The sequence below is a fragment of the Xyrauchen texanus genome, chromosome 11 (genome assembly GCF_025860055.1).
Source record: "Xyrauchen texanus isolate HMW12.3.18 chromosome 11, RBS_HiC_50CHRs, whole genome shotgun sequence".
NCBI classification, from domain to species: Eukaryota; Metazoa; Chordata; class Actinopteri; order Cypriniformes; family Catostomidae; genus Xyrauchen; species Xyrauchen texanus.
In genome coordinates, this window is record NC_068286.1 from 3,163,398 (window position 1) to 3,186,578 (window position 23,181).

The 23,181-nt window shown below is 38.9% G+C and overlaps 1 protein-coding gene across 1 annotated transcript in view; it reads right to left on the reverse strand.

Annotated features, from left to right (window-relative positions):
- Positions 1–23,181, reverse strand: part of LOC127652014 (B-cell receptor CD22-like) — a 56,529-nt gene that overhangs the window by 26,308 nt on the left and 7,040 nt on the right. Inside the window, exons 2-5 of the mRNA XM_052138078.1 lie at positions 9,885–9,931; positions 5,031–5,384; positions 4,661–4,900; positions 3,708–3,950 (exon numbers count right to left, since the gene is read on the reverse strand). Of these exons, the coding sequence (XP_051994038.1) occupies positions 3,708–3,950; positions 4,661–4,900; positions 5,031–5,384; positions 9,885–9,930 (883 nt within the window). The 5' untranslated portion in view covers position 9,931. The remainder of the gene's footprint in view (positions 1–3,707; positions 3,951–4,660; positions 4,901–5,030; positions 5,385–9,884; positions 9,932–23,181) is intronic.

Here is a 23,181-nt window from a genome sequence, read left to right on the forward strand (position 1 = left end):
GGCAACTCACCTATGAAGCCTCATAGTAGTCCACTGATCAATAACTTCCTGACAAAAACGGTGTTGTTACATTGTCAAATGTCCAAACGATCAAATCAAGTAAAATGTTTAGTCCAAATCACATTATTACATCTATAAATACCCACAGACCCTTGTTGCATAATTTAAAAGCACCCTGCTGCAGTGCCTAATCTTTCACATATTCTCTGTCATAACTTCAGTTCAGATGTAAACTTTTCCTGTACCGGTATCAAACTGGATGCCACACTCTGACCTTTTGATTGACACCTCATTTGACCCAATAGGAGCTTCCATGTCCTATCCAAAGCCTTCAATAGCCAACCACAGTCTGTGTCAAATGTAAGTGCCTCCCCCCTTTCCTTTGTCTAAAGATCAAGCCAATTACAGCCAAGTGTGATGATGACTGGCGCATCGTATAGCCAATGAAATTCTGAAAACAATGATATTTGGCTTTAGTATGAAGTATCAAGAATGTTTCTAAAAAGTGTGTGCATAATGTTTACTTGCTAGCATGAGGTGATTTGTGCGTAAAAGCATAATAGTGTAATTTTGGAACTGTTTACACTTTTGGAGATTGAAATATGGTGAAACGGACCAGGAAAACAAGATTTTCGCTCCAGGATGTGATAGAAGAATGCATTCGGTGTGAAAATGATAAGTCTGGAGATTAAATTTCTGAACAAAATACGGATGATTTGTCATATGGTGATTCTAAGGCAGAGGAAATGTTTATGGAGGGAGGAGACATTACTCTGGACGTAAGTGTTTTTTTTTACAACATATATTACTGTATATTCCACATAAATAAGCTTTAGTTTGAATAATGAATACACATTTTGTAATTACCTTTCGTCGTGTGTTACTACCCCAGTGAGAGTCTTGAACTGCTTGCGGGAGTTGTTTATATTTGTTTGTGCATGTGTGAGGTTTTAGATCGTTGTTTGTTTCAGATCTAGATCTATTGGCATGAGATATATATACAGTCAGGTCCATAAATATTGGCACATCGACACAATTCTAATCTTTTTGGCTCTATACACCACCACAATGGATTTGAAATTTGAAACAAACAAGATGTGCTTTAACTGCAGACTTTCAGCTTTAATTTGAGGGTATTTACATCCAAATCAGGTGAACGGTGTAGGAATTACAACAGTTTGTATATGTGCCTCCCACTTTTAAGGGACCAAAAGTAATGGGACAATTGGCTGCTCAGCTGTTCCATGTGTGTTATTCCCTCATTATCCCATTTACAAGGAGCAGATAAAAGGTCCAGAGTTCATTTCAAGTGTGCTATTTACATTTGGAATCTGTTGCTGTCAACTCTCAATATGAGATCCAAAGAGCTGTCACTATCAGTGAAGCAAGCCATCATTAGGCTGAAAAATCTAATCAAACCCATCAGAGAGATAGCAAAAACATTAGGTGTGGCCAAATCAACTGTTTGGAACATTCTTAAAAAGAAAGAACGCACCGGTGAGCTCAGCAACACCAAAAGACCCGGAAGACCACTGAAAACAACTGTGGTGGATGAGCGAAGAATTCTTTCCCTGGTGAAGAAAACACCCTTCACAACAGTTGGCCAGATCAAGAACAGTCTCCAGGAGGTGTATGTGTGTCAAAGCCAACAATCAAGAGAAGACTTCACCAGAGTGAATACAGAGGGTTCACCACAAGATGTAAACCATTGGTGAGCCTCAAAAACAGGAAGGCCAGATTAGAGTTTGCCAAACGACATCTAAAAAAGCCTTCACAGTTCTGGAACAACATCCTATGGACAGATGAGACAAAGATCAACTTGTACCAGAGTGATGGGAAGAGAAGAGTATGGAGAAGGAAAGGAACTGCTCATGATCCAAAGCATACCACCTCATCAGTGAAGCATGGTGGTGGTAGTGTCATGGCGTGGGCATGTATGGCTGCCAACGGAACCAGTTCTAATGGAACTGGTTCTAGTATTTATTGATGATGTGACTGCTGACAAAAGCAGCAGGATGAATTCTGAAGTGTTTCAGGCAATATTATCTGCTCATATTCAGCCAAATGCTTCAGAACTCATTGGACGGCGCTTCACAGTACAGATGGACAATGAACCGAAGCATACTGCGAAAGCAACCAAAGAGTTTTTTAAGGGAAAGAAGTGGAATGTTATGCAATGGCCAAGTCAATCACCTGACCTGAATCCGATTGAGCATGCATTTCACTTGCTGAAGACAAAACTGAAGGGAAAATGCCCCAAGAACAAGCAGGAACTGAAGACAGTTGGAGTAGAGGCCTGGCAGAGCATCACCAGGGATGAAACCCAGCGTCTGGTGATGTCTATGCGTTCCAGACTTCAGGCTGTAATTGACTGCAAAGGATTTGCAACCAAGTATTAAAAAGTGAAAGTTTGATTTATGATTGTTAATCTGTCCCATTACTTTTGGTCTGTTAAAAAGTGGGAGGCACATATACAAACTGTTGTAATTCCTACACCGTTCACCTGATTTGGATGTAAATACCCTCAAATTAAAGCTGAAAGTCTGCAGTTAAAGCACATCTTGTTCGTTTCATTTCAAATCCATTGTGGTGGTGTATAGAGCCAAAAAGATTAGAATTGTGTCGATGTCCCAATATTTATGGACCTGACTGTATGTTTTGCCAAAAGATGTTTTTGCCAAAGTATACAGTATTTACAGTAAATATACATATTTACATACTCTAAAAGAAAAACGATATATACACGTTGAATAAAAGAATAAAAGTTGTGTTTGTGTGTGTCTTGGTTTCTCACTGCTGTCCTTTGGGGGGAGGTGTGTGTGTGTGTGTGTGTGTGTGTGTGTGTGTGTGTGTGTGTGTGTGTGTCTCTTTGTTTCATTGTGTAAATTGCTGAGATGTGAGGAAGTAAGCTGTAAAAAGGTAGAATACAGAAAAGATGGAAAAGTTTTGTCTAGCTTTTTAAATACTTTGTGTAAAAATGTATGTAAATAGTTTGATGTGTATTTTTTATATAAACACATTTTCCACCATAGCACTAGTTTTGACTCTTTTATATGCACAACGTTTAGTTTCAAGAAGGGAAAAGCACTTTAATGTGTTTATGCTTCAGTTACTCTGTGTCAGCAAAACTAATAGTGGATCTGGAATATCTAAGTTTCATCTTTCATTAGAGCCCAAAATTATGACTGTACGTTGAAGCGTTCAAAAGTAGTAGCCTTTTTATCCTATGTATATGGCCATGGTTACCAAAGGTCCTTTTGGGGTATCCAAAAGGTACTTTCGTAAAATGCCTGGGTGTACCCTTAGAAAAACAAGTGTGTTTTGTGGTATTGTTATTAAATTTGAACTTGGACAAGGTAAGGCTTCATGCTGTGATCCCATTGTGTTTTCAAGCTAATAGCTACAAGTTATAGTCATCTGCAGGCATCTGTATGCAAAACAAAATTCAGGCGGAAAAACAAACTTCTATTTCAATGTGTTCAAACTTCTTTTACTCAAAATCAGTAGCACTTACACTAATTCTGAATGCTGGGGAATAAACTTCAGAGTGTCACCTTTCAAGAGTGACCACAACCATGTATGTACTCCAAAATGTTCAAGAACAGCTTTAAATTTACTTTGGGTATGCCTTGATTAGGCGTTTTAGAATAATTTTACAGGATTGGGAAGAAGAAACAGGTGTGATCTAGTATGAATCAAATCTTTACCTGTCACTGATACAGCAGCTGATCTCTGAGATCCATGTTGATTCTGAGCCACACAGTAGAAGAATCCACTCTGTAGTGCACTGTAACTCTGTCCCGATCCAACAGATGAACTTTCATTCTCCTTAAACCAGGTGTAGTTCAGAACAGGTGGGTTTGAATCACTGCTGCAGGTCAGATTCACTGAATCACCCAAAACTATTTCACCAGATCCACTCATGGACACTGAGACATTCTTTGGAGAATCTACAAGTGAAATAATTGAAATGTTTCAGTCTATTACTGATAGTCTTCAAGTTGAAGTTTTTACAGTATATTGATTTGCTTATTTTATTCTCAGTTTTAGAAATGGTCTGTGTATTTAGAGACACCTGAAAAACAGATTTACATTCATGAGTTTTCATTTAAGTTTTTCAGATTCTCCAATAATACACTTGAAATTTTCTCACCATTGACCAGAGAAATGTTTTCCACAATCTAGTGATCTTCCTCACTGTATTCTATAGCAGCATCCGAACTGAAATGAAGTCTCGTTAGAGACAGCGCAACGATGAGAAGAACAACACGATTCTCTAATCAGCACAAATATACATAACACACATTTACAGGTGAAATATTCAGTTTTCTGTTAATTTAAACAGTTTTATCGAAACTGTCCAGTATTGAACTGATTTTATAAGTATATTTTTAATAGAAAATGTTCTTGCTACGTCCGTATCTTTGGATTTATTTTTCCTCCGAGCTCATCACAGTGAATTCTTGGATTGTCTACACAGGGAAGGATTCATACGATGATATTTTACAATTTGTCCAAAACGAGATATTTTAGGAGGCAGGGTGTTGAACAGCCTTTGTGTCGGGTGAGTGTCTATGATGTCTTAAAATGCTGACTCTGGAGAAACTCACTTGATTGTGGAACAGACACATGTAGTCTTGAACTCTGTATATGTACTTACATTTAACATTGAGATAAACATGAGGTGATGTGAGATTGTGTCCGTGTACAGCACAGCTATATCTGCCTGCATCCTCTCTTCTGACTGACTGCAGGAGGAGTTTATTGTTTCTCTCAGTTAATGACTGTGTGTTTTTCCACCAGATGAATGTTGTTCTGTCAGACAGATTACAGGTGCTTTTACATGTCAGACTGACTGTATCTCCCTCTGTCACGCTCTCAGGAGACTCCACATGAAGATCTGACAACAACAACACTTGACATCTGGATATATTGTGGATGAAGATTTCTTTCCCAGAATATAATTGATCTTAAATGGAGATCATAAACCCAAATAAAAACAATCAACACTGAATTGTGGAAAATGTTACCTGTGATATCAAGAGTCACTCCAGGTTTACCAATCCATCTTCCATCAGGTTTATCAGTAATGAATCTGAAATAGTACTTGTGTGAATCCTTCTGTGTCACATCATTCAGTCTGATGGTGCAGTTCTGCTGTTTATCTCCCAGATACTGAATCCTCTGACTGTATTCAGGGTCAGTATTCAGATCTGGAAACTCATTATATTCATTTCTAACATCAGTTTTGGTCCAGAACACTTTCAGGATCTTATATCCAGGAGGGTATTTATAAGTGCAGGACATTATCACTGATGACCCCTTTAGTGCACAGATGTATTTAGAGCTGTAACTCACACCCCAATCATCATCACTATAAACCCCTGAAAAATAAGTTATCATTTGATTTATTAGACAATACCACAAAACCTTTAACATACATTTTAAACACTTATTGCACATGGACACTGTAATGATATTCATTGATTGTGCCTGTTACTCAAGAAAGCCACTAGATGTCACTGTGTTTAGTGTTATGTGATGGATACTATGCAAGGAGTAACAAAGAATAACAACACAGGCAGAAGTGTTAAGAATGAATAAACAGATGTTGAGATTGCATGAGAAGTATTTCATTTGAAACACTGAACAAAACATGGTACCAGGAGTGAAAGATAACAGCTTGTGAAAGTGATATGATGGATACCTTGAAACCACCAGTGAATTTGAAGCTCAGGGAAATGTTGACAGAAATTGACGCATTTTCAGGGAGCAACTGGCAAAACTATACATGGCAGCCATTGGGATGGACACGACACCAGAAGCACATGAGGTTGCTTCACTACTGACGATTGCTGGTCCACAGCATATTGAAGTGTATATAATACCTTCTTCATTGATGAGAACGAAAATAGAAACACGCTTGATGATGTACAAGCCAAATTCACTTCTCACTGCTCGACTAAAAAGAATGAAACTTATGAAAGATATGTTTTCCGTTCGTGCATGCAGCAGCTGCATGAGATATTTGATAGCTTCCTTACTGACCTGAGACTCAATGCGAAGACATGCAATTTTGACCAGCTAAATGATTCAATGATAAGGGATCAGACTGTTTTTGCCATTTGTGATGCAAAAGTCAGACAACGTTTATTAAGAGAAAGAGAGCTTACTTTGCAAGAGTCAATTCAAATCTGTCAAGTCAGTTAGTTTGGCCAAATGCATGTTAAAACCTTTGGTGAGATGTGGCCAAAGAGCATGTCTGCAAGTACAGATGCCACAATCGTTGCAGTATCCTTCAAAGGAAAGCGACGCATGCCCAGAGCTGTAAAACAGAAGGATGACGTTTATAGTTGCAAACGTTGTGGTACCGAACATCAGCCTAAGCAGTGTCCAGCTTTTGGAAAACAGTGTGCAAAGTGTAATGGTAAAAATCATTTTGCCAAACAATGTTTTTCTAAAGGAAAATAGATACAAAAAGAGCGATCTGTCCAGATGATAGATGAAACTGACCAGAGTGATACATTTTTTGTTGGCATGGTAACCTGTGAAAACACACTGGAATCTGAGACCATCCAGAGTGGACAGTTATCAGTTAAGATGATGCTGTCAAAAGTGACAAATGGGTAGCACCACTACAGATCAATGGGGGGCCGGTTACGTTCAAGTTAGATACTGGTGCAAAAGCAAACTTGATCAGCATGTCGGACATTAAAACAATGACAGAAAAGCTGAAAATCAGAAAAAAGTCAGTACTTCAGGGACTGCAATGGACAAAGCATTGACTCTCAAAGCATGTGCAAGCTAAAAGTAATAGTGAAAGACAAATTCCAATGCTATGCAGATGTTTTTAAAGGCTTTGGTGTCTTGCCTTATGTTTACAAGTTTCAGCTGAAAGAAAATTCACAACCTGTAATGCATCCTGCATGTCAAGTTCCAGCACCTCTCAAGGATCGACTAAAGAAAGAATTATATAGGATGACCACATTAGGAGTTACCAAAAGAATTGAAGAGCCAATGGACTGGGTGAACTCCATGGTGTGTGTAAAGAAAAAAATGGAGACTTAAGAGTATGGATGGATCCAAAAGATCTGAATGCCAACATAAAGCATTAGCACTATCAAATAACAAAATGTGAAGATATAAATTAATGAAATATTAGGTGCCAAATATTTCACAAAGCTTGATGCCTCACAAGGATTTTGGCAAATACGTCTGGACGTGGACAGTGTAAAGTACCGTACCTTCAACATCCATTTGGTAGTTATTCTTTCCTCAGACTACCATTTGGAATAGTATCTGCATCAGAAATCTTTCAAAGAGTGATGGAGAATATCATAGAAGGACTTGAATGAGTCAGAGCTTACATTGATGACATCATCATGTGGGTCTCATCAGCAAGAAAAACGAGTCGGCATACAGAGAGGAGGTGCAGTGGCTAAAGGACCTGTGTAGAGCCAACAACCAGTCTCTGAATGTGGACAAAACAAAAGATATGGTTTTTGACTTTAGGAGAGCACAGAGTGACCGCTCTCTGCTGAACATCGACGACTCCACTGTGGAGATCGTCAATAGCACCAAATTCCTTGTTGTTCACCTGTCAGAGAACCTCACCTGGTCCCTCAACACCAGCTCTATCACCAAGAAAGCCCAGCAGCGTCTCTACTTTCTTCGAAGGCTGAGGAAAGCACATCTCCCAACCCCCATCCTCACTACATTCTATAGAGGGACTATTGAGAGCATCCTGAGCAGCTGCATCACTGCCTGGTTTGGGACTTGCACCGTTTCGGACCGCAAAGCCCTGCAGAGGATAGTGAGGACAGCTGAGAAGATCATCAGGGTCTCTCTTCCCACCATCAAATACATTTACACAAAATGCTGTATCTGCAAAGCAACATTGTGGATGACCCCACACACCCCTCACACAAACTCTTCACCCTCCTGCTGTCTGGAAAGAGGTACCGAAGCATTCGGGCCCTCACGGCCAGACTGTGTAACAGTTTTTTTCCCCAAGCCATCAGACTCCTCAATACTCAGAGACTGGACTGACACACAAATGTCATAGCTATGTACATGGTCTTCCCACCTTCCCTGCAGAAACACATCATCGTCCATTAGTTGTAATAATGAAAAGAATCTGAATGAGATGACACCAAGGATTCAACGATCGATGATGAAAGAGGTACGATCTCAATCTGGTGTTTACGCCTGGAAAATACTTTAACAGAAGGAGATGTTGAGATTCATGTGAACATGGTGCGACTGCGTTTCCTGTGTCAGATGCAAAGTCAAAGCAAATAGCAGAGGAAACCAGCAAAGACACTGAGTTTTAAGCTGTCATTTACAACATGCAGAATGGATGACCGACGGGTTCTTCCCCAAAATAATATGACATCAGAGGTGATCTTAGTGTTGTAGATGCAATTCTTCTGAAACAAAATAGAATCATCATTCTGCATAACTTGAGACAAGACATACTGCACAGAATTCATGAAGGTCATCTTGGCATAGAAAAATGCAAGAGGAGAGCGAGAGACACAAAAGAGTCTTTTGGCCTGGAATTAACAAAGACATTGAAAATCTGGTGAGACAGTGTGATACATGTCAAAAATTCAGAAATAAGCAAACCAAAGAGCCGATGATAATACTGGACTTACCAACATCACCCTGGGAGAAGGTTGGAATGGATCTCTTCCATCTCAAAGGCAATAATCATCTAGTGGTGATTGACTATTACTCAAATGACCCTGAATTGGCCTTACAAGTATGTCTACAAAGTGTGTAATAACACATGCAAAATACATTTTTGCAAGACATGGCATACAGAAGATTGTCATCAGTGACAATGGCCCATGCTTCAGCAGCAAAGAGTGGCAAGAGTTTTCAGTGCAATATGACTTCAAGCATGTCACTTCTAGTCCAGAATATGCTCAGTCAAACGGTACGGCTGAGAAAGGAGAGTATATTCTCAAGCAAATTCTGAAAAAAGCTGCTGACAGTAAGTCTGATCTCTCCATTAGAGTGTGGTATGGCCCCAGCTGAAATGCTGATGCATCCGAAACTTCGTACTACACCGCCATCTTGTTCAAAACAAACAGGAAATGTGAAAATGAAGCAGAATCTAAAGCAACTGAAAGAAATACAAAAGTTCTACTTTGACAGGCCTGCAAAGCATCTACAACCATTGGTGATGGATGACGTTGTCAGAATCACAAGTGATGAGAACTGGAGCACAAAAGACACAGTTATGCAAGAAGTAGCTCCAAAATCTTATACTGTGAAAACTGATGATGGACAAATCCTCAGACGAAATAGACGTGATCTTCTCAAGTCTGAAGAAGTGAAAGACTTGAATCAAAGCAATGCTGAGTCTGATTCAACGGCATTATTCACGACTGCAACACTGATTCACATACAGGCAATCAAACATCAAACAATCACACATTTACACTTAGAAGATCTACAAGACACATTAAAAGACAGATTGAATCTGTAAGGAATTGCTGAAGTATATCAATGTGAATGTTTATAGTTTATCATTTCTATTAACAGTATATAAAGAGTGCAAGTTAACATGTTATAAAATAATGCTGAGTTTACTTGTTTGTGTTTTCTTTAAAGAAAAGGGGATGTAATGATATTCATAAATTGTGTCTGTGACGTGATAAATGAGTGTGAAGTTCTTCATGAGTATTTATAAAAGGTGTTGCAGAAAAGCAGAAATGAACATTCAGACGTGTGAAAACTGACCAGAGAACACAACTGAACAAGTGATCAGATCAACGTCACGCCACACAGACAAAGAAATACATGGAACAAAAGGCAGATATTTCATGAATAAAATTCAACATTAAAGTTGTGATCATGTAATATCAGTGACTCACCTGCTGCAATCATGAGCAGAAATATCAAAGGAAGAGGAGGAGCCATACTGATGACATCATAACATAAAAGTATATATGAAACAGCATTAATCTTTGAAATTGATTTCATAAAGCACATGTATACTGTAGTATGTATTTACAGCTGCATGAACTGCTCATAGTGTCAGTGAAAGCTTTCAGTGACGCTTGTTTAAATGAACTGATCATTGATGCTCAAGATATTTCTCATGTCAGGATTCTTGTGTCATATGAGCTTCATCTATTGCAATAATCAACAATATTCACTTATCTATAAATGAGTTTGTCTTACCGTGTTCAGTTCAATTCGATCTCCAGCGAGAAAAGACAAGAGTTTATTAGCACATCCACTTTATAGCGTTAATCTGATGGACTGTTTGTGGTTTTAACAGTTCTTTAAATACAGCAGCGGAAATATCTCTGCCCCTCCCTCACATCCACATCACTGACCTCAAACATCTTACAGCAAAATTATATTGTGGCAATATAATGCCACAATATATAATGCTCCGTCCGGGGAGAAAGCGGTAAGGGTGCTTGCACCTGAGCCAAATTATACACCTGTCTCTAATTTCAGTGAGCACAGGGAGAGCTGAAATAAAAACATCCACAGAACCTCCAGCCGGAGATAGAGACACGCGTCAGTCTAGTGTTGGTGTGTACAGAGGTCCTGCATGTTTGTTGAATGCTGTAAATATAAAAGTTGTGAACACTGCTGTGTTAGGAGTAGTGGTGGTGTAGTGGTCTAAGCACATAACTGGTAATCTGGTAATCAGAAGGACACTGGTTCGATCCCCACAGTCACCACCATTGTGTCCTTGAGTAAGACACTTAACTCCAGGTTGCTCTGGGGGATTGTCCCTGTAATAAGTGCTCTGTAAGTCACTTTGGATAAAAGCGTCTGCCAAATGCATAAATGTAAATGCTGTGGCCGTTAAAAGTCTGCTTAGGAAAATAACTCTACGTCTTCATTTCCTCCTTGCCCATCACTGACTCGTTCTACATATATCAACTTCAATATAAAAAGTTATTTCCAGCATATGTTTTGAGGAATCTGTTTTCATATTTTGTAGTTTATGTTTAAATCTCAGTTTAATTTTATTATCATTTGAACCCCCTGAGGAGTCTTAACTGACCGTCTTCATCTGTTAACAAACCTGTGGTGATATAATAAAGTGGGGTAGATATTAGATTACAATGATAACATGAACACACACATCTGTTTATGTTTATTGTTCCCCTGTTTCTTTATTACAGGTGTAATTACTTCTTAATAACAAGAGATCTTGAAAAGAACAAACTCAAATGCTTTTCTAATGTTTCTCCTGTAGATGGCGATTGATACTCGTGGTAAATGAGGAAGTGGCCATCCCAGCAAAGCTCAACAGAAGAAGAACATTTAAACATAGTGACAGTCCTTCTTGCAGTCTAATCTGTGTCTTTATTTCCTTATTTTACAGATCAAACCATCTCAGATGCTCCTGGATTGATGCAGGTAACAATTACTCTTCTGCAACATCTCAACATCCAGTTCAAGATCATCATCAGAATGTGCTGGAAGTGATGCAGATCAATGTTCATGTCAGTAAACATCAGATAGAGACCTCTGGTGGTGGTTTGAGGTTGTTGAACAAGTTCATGTGACACATACAGTAATTACAAGTGAAATGTCCCACTTAAAAAAGTGCAAGAGATAAAAAACAAGCTGATCTAAAAGACTGTTGAGACAGCTTTTGGCTTAGCACAAAAGGACAGTGTGCTCTCTTACCACTAGCCTATATTGCCCAGAAAGTCGGTCAATATGCACCAAGATCCTCCAACGTACCCACCGCTGCCTCTTGAATAGTACATGCTTTACCCAACAGACTGTGTGCATGTGTGCACTGAAGAGGAGCACTTCCACCTTAAAAGCTTGATAGTCACACTGGACATGGCCTATAAGATTGAGGCTGCCACAAAAGAGCAGGCAGCGGAACAGGAGAGGCATCAGCTCCGTGAGGCCTACAACCACCTCCTCACGTTTTAGAGAGTGTGATTTGTCATGGGAGTGAGTTCTGCAGAGTCTCTTGCAGAAAGAATCCTCAAAGGAACAAGGCAGACAGCAGAAATGAGAAGAGATGCAGACATGGAGTTTGAAGGCAGGCTACTACAAAAAGCTGGTTAGTCCACCATTACACCATATCTTTATTCAAAACAGGGATCATGCCAGATTGCCTGAACAATTCTTTGTCACTGACAGAACCAGAATACAGTGAGGAAACAAAATAAAAGCACCTCAGGAGACATCCATATTCCAATTGCGCTCAGAAAGGTATACAAAAAAATGACCCAAGTTTTGATAATCCTGCTGTGTTTTTAATTAGATTGAAACAGATATTAGTGTTGTCTTGGGTGCCTATTAATCAGCAAGCTGCTTTTAAAAACAAAATGATGGGTAACACTTTATTTTACAGGCTGTGGTACACATAGAGTGGTAGTGGTGTAGTGGACTAAAGCACATAACTGGTAATCGGGTAATCAGAAGGTCACTGGTTCGATCCCCACAGGCACCACCATTGTGTCCTTGAGCAAGGCACTTAACTCCAGGTTGCTCCGGGGATTGTCCCTGTAATAAGGGCTCTGTAAGTCACTTTGGATAAAAGCGTCTGCCAAATGCATAAATGTAAATGTACACTGGCCTGTTAGAATGAATTGCATCATGATCTGAATTTTTTGAAGGCTGCATTGTTATATTATATTTGTAGTTCTATGTGTTCATGTAAATCTTATCTTGCTTTTATTCATTTACTTTAATGTAGTCCTGTGTTCATAGGGTTCCCCTTATAAAAGAGTTGCTCTCATTGGTCACCCAGTCTAGATAAAGGTAATTGATTGAATGAATGTACAACACAACACAATCTAGGTCTGAAACAAAGTCATTACCACAGGGGATGCAATATGAATGTCATATGACACAATACGTACCTGGTAAACAATCTGATGTCATCATCCAATGCTGAAAACCTCTCCAAGCCAAATTGTTCTTTCAGTGTAACTTCTTCCAGCCTCTTTTGCAGTTCTTCTATCACCTGCTGTTGCGCTTCCATTTTCTCATATGCTATATCCAAAGCTGATGGTTCTGGTTTGGCATTGTAATCGTGGCATTGAAGCAACACATCGACATACATGTTTTCCTCTTTAGTTACATCATCCTCTTGCCGTTGTGTTCTCTCCCAGACCTTGCCGGTAGAGAGAAGTCATTCCAGGCAAACAACACGGGCACAGCCCACTCTTTTAAGCGTCGTCTAGAAGCTCTTTTTAATGCTCCAGTCTAGAAGAAGAACAGCATGATTCTCTAATCATCATAAATATACATAACACACATTGAGCAGATTTTATAAGTATATTTTTAATAGAAAAGGTTCTTGCTAGGTCTCCCTTTCTGGGTACAGAGAAAGACGTGCTGAATTCCATCGCTTCCCACCACCTGAAATGAAAGTACTAGGTCCTGTTTGTCTTTGCACTGAAAACCGTGAACCGGGCTTCTCCTTCTTATCATAAGAAAAGGCTTCCTCACACTCACTTTATATCCAACTGCAAGTGCTCTCAAAGTAGCCGGTACTGCGGCACTGTCAAGGACTTTGCCCAGCAGTTATCGGCAGTCAAGAAGCAGACAGGAAGTTGACGCCCTTCATGTCTGTGATTCTGCCTCGACACTGACCATTCCTGAAAATGGTTCAGCCTTTGGCGGTCAGGCATACCAGTACAAGAACCTCCCTTCCATCTGTCCCTGTTGCCTTGTGTCTTTATGAAATTCGCAGAGGCAGCCCTTTCCCCGCTAAGTGAAGTGGGTGTCCCCATCCTCAATTATCTTGATGACTGGCTGATTTTAGCTCACTCTCGAGATCTATTGTGAGCACACAGGGACCTGGTGCTCAGACACCTCAGCCAATTGGGGCTTCAGGGCAACTGGGAAAGAGCTCTCCGGACCACAAAGAGCTGGTGCAGAGCATCTCTTATCTCGGGATGGAGTTGGACTCAGTCACTATAACAGCACGCCTCTCAACCGCCTGCTCAGCCGGTGCTGAATTGCCTGAACTGCCCTCTCGGCATGGATGTGCTGGCACACAGATGGCCAGCGCAAGTATGCGTTTCCCCCAGTGAGCCTGCTTGAACGGACATTGAGCAAAGTTAGGGAGGACGAAGAACAGGTCATGATGGTAGCGCCATTCTGGCCCACCCAGACTTGGTTCTCGGAGATCACACTCCTTGTGAAGGACCTCCTTTCTCAGGGACATGGCACGATTTGGCACCCACACCCAGACCTCTGGAACCTCAACGTCCAGACCCTGGACCGGAAGTGGAAGACCTAAGTGGGCTACTACCGCCGGTGGTAAACACTATCACTCAGGCCAGGGCTCCCTCTACGAGGCAGCTGTATGCCTTAAGTGGCATCTGTTTGCAAATTGGTTTTCTTCCCGAGGTGAAGACCCACAGAGACCTGCAGTCGGGTTGGTGCTTTCCTTCCTGCAGGAGAATTTGGAGGGGTGGCTGTATGTGGCCATTATAGCAGCACACCACGATGCGGTGGACAGTAAGTCCTTGGGGAAGCACGTCCTGATCATCGGGTTCCTTAGAGGTGCCAGGAGGTTGAATTCTCATTGGCCACTTCTCGTTCATTTGTGGGATTTCTCTGTGGTCCTGCTGGGCCTATAGAGAGCCACGTTGGAGCCCCTGGATTCTGTCGAGCTTAAGGCCCTCTCATTGAAGACAGCCCTCCTGACTGCGCTCACTTCCATCAAGAGGGTTGGGGATCTGCAGGCTGTTAGCTGATAGAGAATGCACCTCTGTCTGCTTCTTGACTGCCGAGAACTGCTGGGCAAAGTCCTCAACAGTGCTGCAGTACAGGCCACTTTGAGAGCACTTGCAGTTGGAGATAATGTGAGTGTGAGGAAGCCTTTTCATGTGATAAGAAGGAGAAGCCCGGTTCAATGATCTGTTGTCAGTTTAAAACAAATTAAATAGAATTGTTTAAGAAATGGGGTGCACAATTAGCTAAATTAATATAATGATTGGAATAACAATCCTTGTGGGAGGAATAATATTCTGTTGTGTGTTACCATTGGTAAAATTATTCTTGATCTGAGCTACAGTAAAGCAGATGACATTGATCATTGTGTATGGTCCACTACAATGCCATGGAAACTACCCTGGATGGATAGAAAAACAAGATGGGAGGAAATTGATTCCTCCAATGAATATATGAAGAAGATGAATATGATGATCCATGCCCCAGGATAGAAGTGCTAGTGAACCTCTTCTATGCTAAAGTATCTGGGTTGAAGACATCTACACTACAAAAACGAACTCTTAATAGTACGATGAATATTTAGTTTTAGGTTTGATATACTCTACATAACTGTAACAACCACAAGCAAGGCTAAACCAATTGCACGCTCATGCTTATAACATGCTAATATGTTTCATCTATTGAATGAAGGTATAGGGAGACAGAATCCTTTCTTAATGTAACATGAATGAAGATGTTTGGTTCTGTATTCCCCACCGAGTGCCGTTGCATAATCTGGTCATTGGTGGTAGAGTTATGTGACTTAATTGAGTCACTAGATTGCATAACTGAGGTGACTGAATTACGAAACTGCACTCTGGGTAAAGAAAATGAAGGTGTGACTTCTGAAAGTCACAGAGGGAGGATATTTGGAATATTTTTATCATGTATTCAGGGTCATTCAGGGGTCGACGGACGGGCCGGCACGTCCTGCAGGATTTTTTCGTCATTACAGCTGAAACAACTTAAAATTCTCTGTCATTTTGGGGCATACAAATAAGTATAGCACATCATTAGAGACTATAATGAGTCTACTTTTATTTGTGTACACTCACAATAACAACAAAATCTTGTACTTTTGTAAAATAAAGAAAATAAAAAGGGTGAGCTGTAAGCAGTCTCTGGGTTCGCGAGCATATTTCTGAAACACGTCACAAAAATGAACCGAAACTCCGCGAATACTTATCACACTAACATGAAACATATGTCTAAAGAAAGCTTAAAATGTCTACTTTTAAATAAAACAATTCAAATTTAAAACAAATATTCTCCTGCAATGTAATCTGTATGAAACAAAGCGATGTACAGTTTCTCCTTGCTCAGCTAATTATCCCTAATGTGATCACACCCACGGGCAGAGCGCAGTATTCATACGCTATGTGCTGAGACGATTAATGCAAATGGTGAACGCCCCTGACTGTGCCTTAAAACAACTAGTTCATTAATTTTCTGCGCTTTTCAAAGATCGCAAGATACACAGGTGAAACTCCTTGATAGTGACGAAGAGTTAACCTTTTTCCTCAGAAGAAGAGCGGTACTCTGATGAACGTTTGTATTTTGAAGAGAGACTTGATCCAGTGGAGGATACAATTTCGGACGAGTAAGTAATTTAGTTTTACTTCCATTAGTTCACATGCTCTTTTATATAAACATGTGCATATTTACAGACTTGCCAGCCAGGATTGAAATTTGAAATATGACTCCTAATAGGCAAGATTTAGTTACATTTAAATGTTGTTTTGGCTAAAGCAGGTATTTAAATTGTATGCTATATGATATAAATATGATATGTAATATGATATAAAAATAATATGAATGTTTAGATTATATTTTATCTAGTGTTTATGCTGCCTCATTATCATCAAGGAAGCTTGTGCTTGCAAATATGTGTTCAGGTGTAAATGTGTAAAATGTGATGTAAATATGCCCATATTAGAAAATCAACATATTATAATGATTTCTGAAGGATCATGTGACACTAAAGACTGCAGTGATGATGCTGAAAATTCCTTATGCTGTTGTACAGGATATGGTATGACGTGTAAAAATGATACATCTTTAATAGTGTACAATGCTTAATGGAAAACTGAGGTGACAAAATAATGCATTGTATGAGATTTCTTCTCTCAACTCAAACTCAAAATAGTGATTGATTAATAATACATTTTAATTACCTTAATTGGGGTAAAATGGGTTTCTAAAACAAAATGAGATGATATACAAATTTACTTTCATAGTCACTATACAGAAGATGAACAAATGGGTTAACAAAGACAAAGTTTAACGTTAGCTTAACAAACAGGGTTATGTTACTAAAACACAACATTGCATTTGATTCAAGTGTCTTACATGTTTTACTTTTAACAACGATAAGATAATGATTTTTATACTGTACAAACCTAACCCTCACAAAAAACTTTCTGCATTTTTACATTTTCAATAAAACATTGTTTAATATGTTTTTAAGCTATTTATTCAATTCAATTCAATTCAATTTTATTTGTATAAGCCTTTCACAACACACATCGTTTCAAAGCAGCTTTTACAGAAGATCAGCATTAACAGACGATAAAACTGTAATGTCTATAAAGTCGATGAATCATCATTGTGTAATTTAGATAAAATATGATTTTAATAGTGTTTAAAAATAATTAAATGATAATTGTATTAATAACCCCAGTGAGCAAGCTGTAGGCTGACTGTGGCAAGGAACACAAAACTCCATAAGATGTAGATTAATGGAGAAAAATAACCTTGGGAGAAACCAGACTCACTGTGGGGGCCAGTTCCCTCTGGCTAACATTATGAATGTAATGTAAATATTAATTATGTATAGGTAAAATCATGGTTTAAAATTATTAAACTAAGTGTTAAGGGTCAGTGATTAAACATCGATTGTGTTTGAACTGTAAGATTAATGACCAAAGTATTTGAAGTCCATCTTGATTAATTGCAGAAGTTCACATAGATGCAATTGTCCTTGTTAATTGGCTGATGAAGGCTTTTGTTGGCAATAGTTAGTCTATGCATTTCATTTCAAGATCGTAGTCCATAAATAGACCGAGGTGATGCATGTTGGAGTTGGCATCATTTCATCCTCTGAAGTCCATAATAATAAACTGAAGTGATGTTTGGCTGGCACCGGCTGCATTTAGTCATCATCATTCAGCAACATGTAGCAGTGGAGTCCAACATGAAGCAGGAATGGTGCTGGATCCAGCCGGTTCTGGTGACCTCAGGATAGGAGTCCCGAGGTTGAGACAGGGAAACAAATAAAAAGATGTAAGCGTAGATGCCATTCAATTTATTGCAGAGTTCAAGATCATGCTCAATGTTTCTGGTTCCGGCAGACTAAACTAAAGCAGCCTAATTGTAGGTTGGAGGATAAATTAGGTGTATGTCTGGCTAAATAGATGAGTCTTTAGTCTAGACTTAAACTGAGAGAGTGTGTCTGCATCTCGAACAGTGTTTGGGAGACTATTCCATAGTTTAGGTGCCAAATATGAAAAGGATCTTCCTCCTTTAGTGGATTTTGATATTCTAGGAACTATTAACAGGCCAGAATTTTGCGATCTTAATGAGCGTGTTGGAATATAGCGTGGTAGAAGATCACTTAAGTACTGCGGGGCTAGACCATTCAAAGCTTTGTACGTAGTTAACAGAATTTTAAAATTAATACGGAATTTAACACGTAGCCAATGTAACGATGATAAAATGGGGCTAATATGATCATATTTCTTGGTTCTCGTCAGCACTCTGGCTGCTGCATTTTGAACCAATTGAAGTTTATTTATTGATCTTGCTGGACATCCTCCCAGTAATGCATTACAATACTCTAGTCTTGAGGTCATGAACGCATGAATTAGTATTTCGGCATCAGCAACCGAGAGCATATGCCTTAATTTAGCAGTATTTCTTAGGTGGAAGAATGCTGTTCTACAAACATTTGTAATTTGATTTTCAAAGGACAGATTGGTATCAAATATAACATCCAAGTTCTTACGCTGTTTGAGATGATGTAACAGTACATACATCTAGAGTCAAATTATATTTTAGTGGCTTATTTTCAGAGTTTTTTGGTCCAATAATTAGAACCTCTGTTTTGTCAGAATTGAGTAGAAGGAAATTTCTGGCCATCCAATCTTTTATTTCATTGATACACTCTGCTAATTTTGAGAATTGTGAAATCTCATCAGGTTTGAAGGAATATAAAGTTGTGTATCGTCAGCATAGCAGTGGAAACTTATCCCACGATTCCTGATAATATCTCCCAGGGGAAGCATATACATGGAGAAAAGCAGAGGCCCTAAAACTGATCCCTGTGGCACTCCATATTTTACTTTTGTTTGGTTTGACAATTCCTCATTTACATAGACAAAGTGGTAGCGGTCTGCTAAATATGACCTAAACCATGCTAATGCAACTCCACAAATTCCAACATAATTCTCCAGCCTATTCAAGAGAATGTCGTGATCTATCGTGTCGAATGCTGCACTAAGATCTAAAAGCACTAGAAGTGAAATGCAGCCGCGATCAGATGATAAGAGCAAGTAATTTGTAACTCTGATAAGTGCAGTCTCCGTACTGTGATGAGGACTAAATCCTGATTGAAATTCTTATACTATTTCTCTGTAGAAATGAACATATTTGGGAGGATACTACCTTTTCTAGTATTTTTGACATAAACGGGAGATTTGAAATCAGTCTATAATTAGCAAGTTCTCCAGGATCAAGTTGTGGCTTCTTAATAAGCGGTTTGATAACTGCCATTTTAAAGTTTCTTGGGACATGTCCTAAGCATAGCGAGCAGTTAATGATATTAAGAAGAGGTTCTGATATTACAGGAGATACCTCTTTTAAGAGCTTAGTTGGTATAGGATCTAACAAACAAGTTGTGGCTTTTGATGTTTCGATAAGTTTTGTTAGCTCTTCATGACCTATGATAGTGAAGGATTGAAGTTGCACATGTGGAAAATTATGAGACACTGTTTTCTGAGGTGCTATGACAGATGATTGCATAATTCCATTATGGAATTACAGATTTTTAATTTTATCTGTAAAGAAATTCATGAAGTCATTACTCTTGAGCTGTGACGTAATATCTGGTTCTGTTGAGGCTTTATTCCTAACCAATTTAGCCACAATACTGAATAAACATCTAGGATTGTTGTGGTTATTTTCTATGAGTTTACTAAAATATGCTGACCTGGCAGCTTTGAGTGCGTGTTTGTAGCTACAGACACTATCCTTCCATGCACCATGAAATACTTCTAATTTTGTATTTTTCCACATGCGCTCCATTTTCCGAGCAGCTCTCTTGAGAGCATGAGTGTGATCATTGTACCATGGTGCAGGGCTTTAATCGAAGTGGGGCGACAACATCAAGGGTGCTAGAGAAGACTGCATTTCAATTTTTCTGTTATTTCATCAAGTTCTTCTGGGCTTTGGGGTTTATTGAGTATATGAGATAGATCTGGAAATGTATTAGTGAAGCTATCTTTAGTGGTCGAAAGAATAGTTCTACCTGAACGATAGCGTGGTGTAGATTGAGTAACATTAGCTGATTGCAGCATGCAAGAGACGAGGTAATGATCCGAGATGTCATCGCTCTGCTGCAGAATTTCTATATTATCAACATCATCTCCATATGACAGAATTAAATCTAGCGTATGATTATGGCGATGAGTTGGTCCTGTTACATTTTGTCTGACTCCAAAAGAATTGAGAATACAGATAAATGCTAATCCCGATGTATCATTTTCATTATCTATGTGAATGTTGAAGTCACCAACAATTAAGGCTCTATCTACAGTAACTACAAGATCTGATAAAAAATTAGCAAATTCACTAAGGAAATCAGAATAAGGCCGGGTGATCTATACACTGTAGCAAGGGTAAAGAACGACAGAGATTTTTATTTATATTTGACGGTGTCACGTTAAGCATTATTAGTTAAAAAAAACTTACATTTATATCCTGTCCTCAGAGTAACACCACAAACTTCACTGTAAATTGTAGCAACACCTCCTCCTCGACCCTTCAGACGAGGCTCATGTTTATAACAATAACCTGGGGAGTAGATTCATTTAAACTAATATATTCATCCGGTTTAAGCCAGGTTTCAGTCAAACAGAGCGCATCCAATCTATGATCTGTAATCATTCCATTAACAATTAGTGCTTTGGTAGAAAGAGATCTAATGTTTAGTAGCCGTATATGATGTGTATTTTTAATTTGTTTGTTTTGTTCAAGTTTGACCTTAATCAAATTTTTTCTAAATGATTTAGTGAGGGTATTGTGTTTCGTAGTTCGGCGATCAGACACAGTCTCTATGAGATATCTAGGTGATACAGTCTCTATGTGTTGTAGTTTATGTGACCTGTGTAATGTCTCAAGGCAGACTATTTAAATCATATTTAAATTATGGGGACACTAGAAATGTCCTCATAAACCACATTTATAGCACAATACCCTCACACACACACACACACACACACATACACACACACACTCACACACACACACACTCACACACACACACACAAACACTCACTCACACAGACACACACACACACACATACAGCGCAAACAGAATGATAAAGACCCTTGCTCGACCCGACACCGGCTTGCCTAATCTGTGAGCTACTTTCACCGCCTCACTTTTTTCAACAAACTCAGGCACCGTTCCTTTGCTGATCTCCGTCACTTTGATCTTAACATTCTCAGTTCCCGTTTCTGAAACCCTGTAGAGTCGTAAACACCACCTCGGTTTGTGACGCTCTGTTTCTACGATTCTATTTCCCAACTGAGCTATAGCACTTGCTTGTTCGGCAACTTTGGCTGTTAGTTCACCTTTACACTTCGTAATTCAACAATTTCTGCATTGACAAAAAGGAGGGATGATTCCAGCTCTTCAGTGGTGTTTGAATTTGTTTTGATCATTTCTTCAGGGGAGTCTGTTCTCTTGTTGAGGCTGTGAGGATGTTCTCTTGAAGCTCATGTAACGAGACATCAGCTTTAGATTTCTTTAACGCTGGACTATTAACCGGTGTCCCGGAGGAGAGACCGAGAATTGGGAATGACTCACCAAAATCCAGTTCTTACAGCAAAATAATATCAACTTCAATATAGAAAGTTATTTCCATGTTTTGAGGAATCTGTTTTCATATTTTGTAGTTTATGTTTAAATCTCAGTTTAAGTTTATTATCATCTGAACCCCCTGAGGAGTCTTAACTGACCGTCTTTACCCGTTAACAAACCTGTGGTGATATAATAAAGTGGGGTAGATATTAGATTACAATGATAACATGAATACACACATCTGTTTATGTTTATTGTTCCTCTGTTTCTTTATTACAGGTGTAATTACTTCTTAATAACAAGAGATCTTGAAAAGAACAAACTCAAATGCTTTTCTAATGTTTCTCCTGTAGATGGCAATTGATACTGGTGGTAAATGAGGAAGTGGCCATCCCAGCAAAGCAGGAAGTGATGCAGATCAATGTTCATGTCAGTAAACATCAGATAGAGACCTCTGGTGGTGGTTTGAGGTTGTTAAACAAGTTCATGTGACACATACAGTAATTACAAGTGAAATGTCCCACTTAAAAAAGTGCAAGAGATACAAAAACAAGCTGATCTAAAAGACTGAAGTTGTGCAATGAAGATTTTTCTGTATTTAGGGTAAAATGACGTCTTCTGTAAACAGTGAAATGTCACAGCAGTGAGTTTGTATCCTATTGAACATCACTTCAGGAGTTGTTTTAATCCTCTGATTTATTTGAACACATGTGTGTATCAGCAACTTTTACACAGAACTTATCTTTATTTATGTCCCCTGATATATCAGACTTCATAAGCTTTAAAGAAGAACAAATATGACACTTCAGTAACTTATTATGATCCCTGTCAATCATCCGAAGCTCCACCCACAGAAGTGATGAAGGGATTTGATTGGTTGTGCTCCGCCTCTTACTGCATCATCTTCCTGTTGGGCTGAACAAACAATAAGACAGAGAAGGACTGATTAAAACACATTAGCAAACAATATTCACAAACTTTATTATAAATGTGAGGATAAAATTAAATGAATGTGTTTGTAGTCTTGTCAACACTTTTAGTATTTGTGAAACTCGTTATATAAATAAGAATGATGAATAAACTATTAACTAAACATTGATTAATTATAATCAAATGCAGTGGACATGAATAGTAATAAAATACTGTTACAGAGAAATGTCCATTTGTATTTGAATATTATTGACTGTTATTACTGTTGACTGATGATCAGGACAGTTTTGTTGTTTATTAACAGTATTGAGAAGATGTGAGATTGTAATTGTGATCAACAGTCTGTGTGAGAGACAGAGATTATAAATACAATCTCTCACTGTAGAAACTGACTTGAAATCCTCAATAATGTCTCTTTGCTCTTGAGACTCACTGTGATT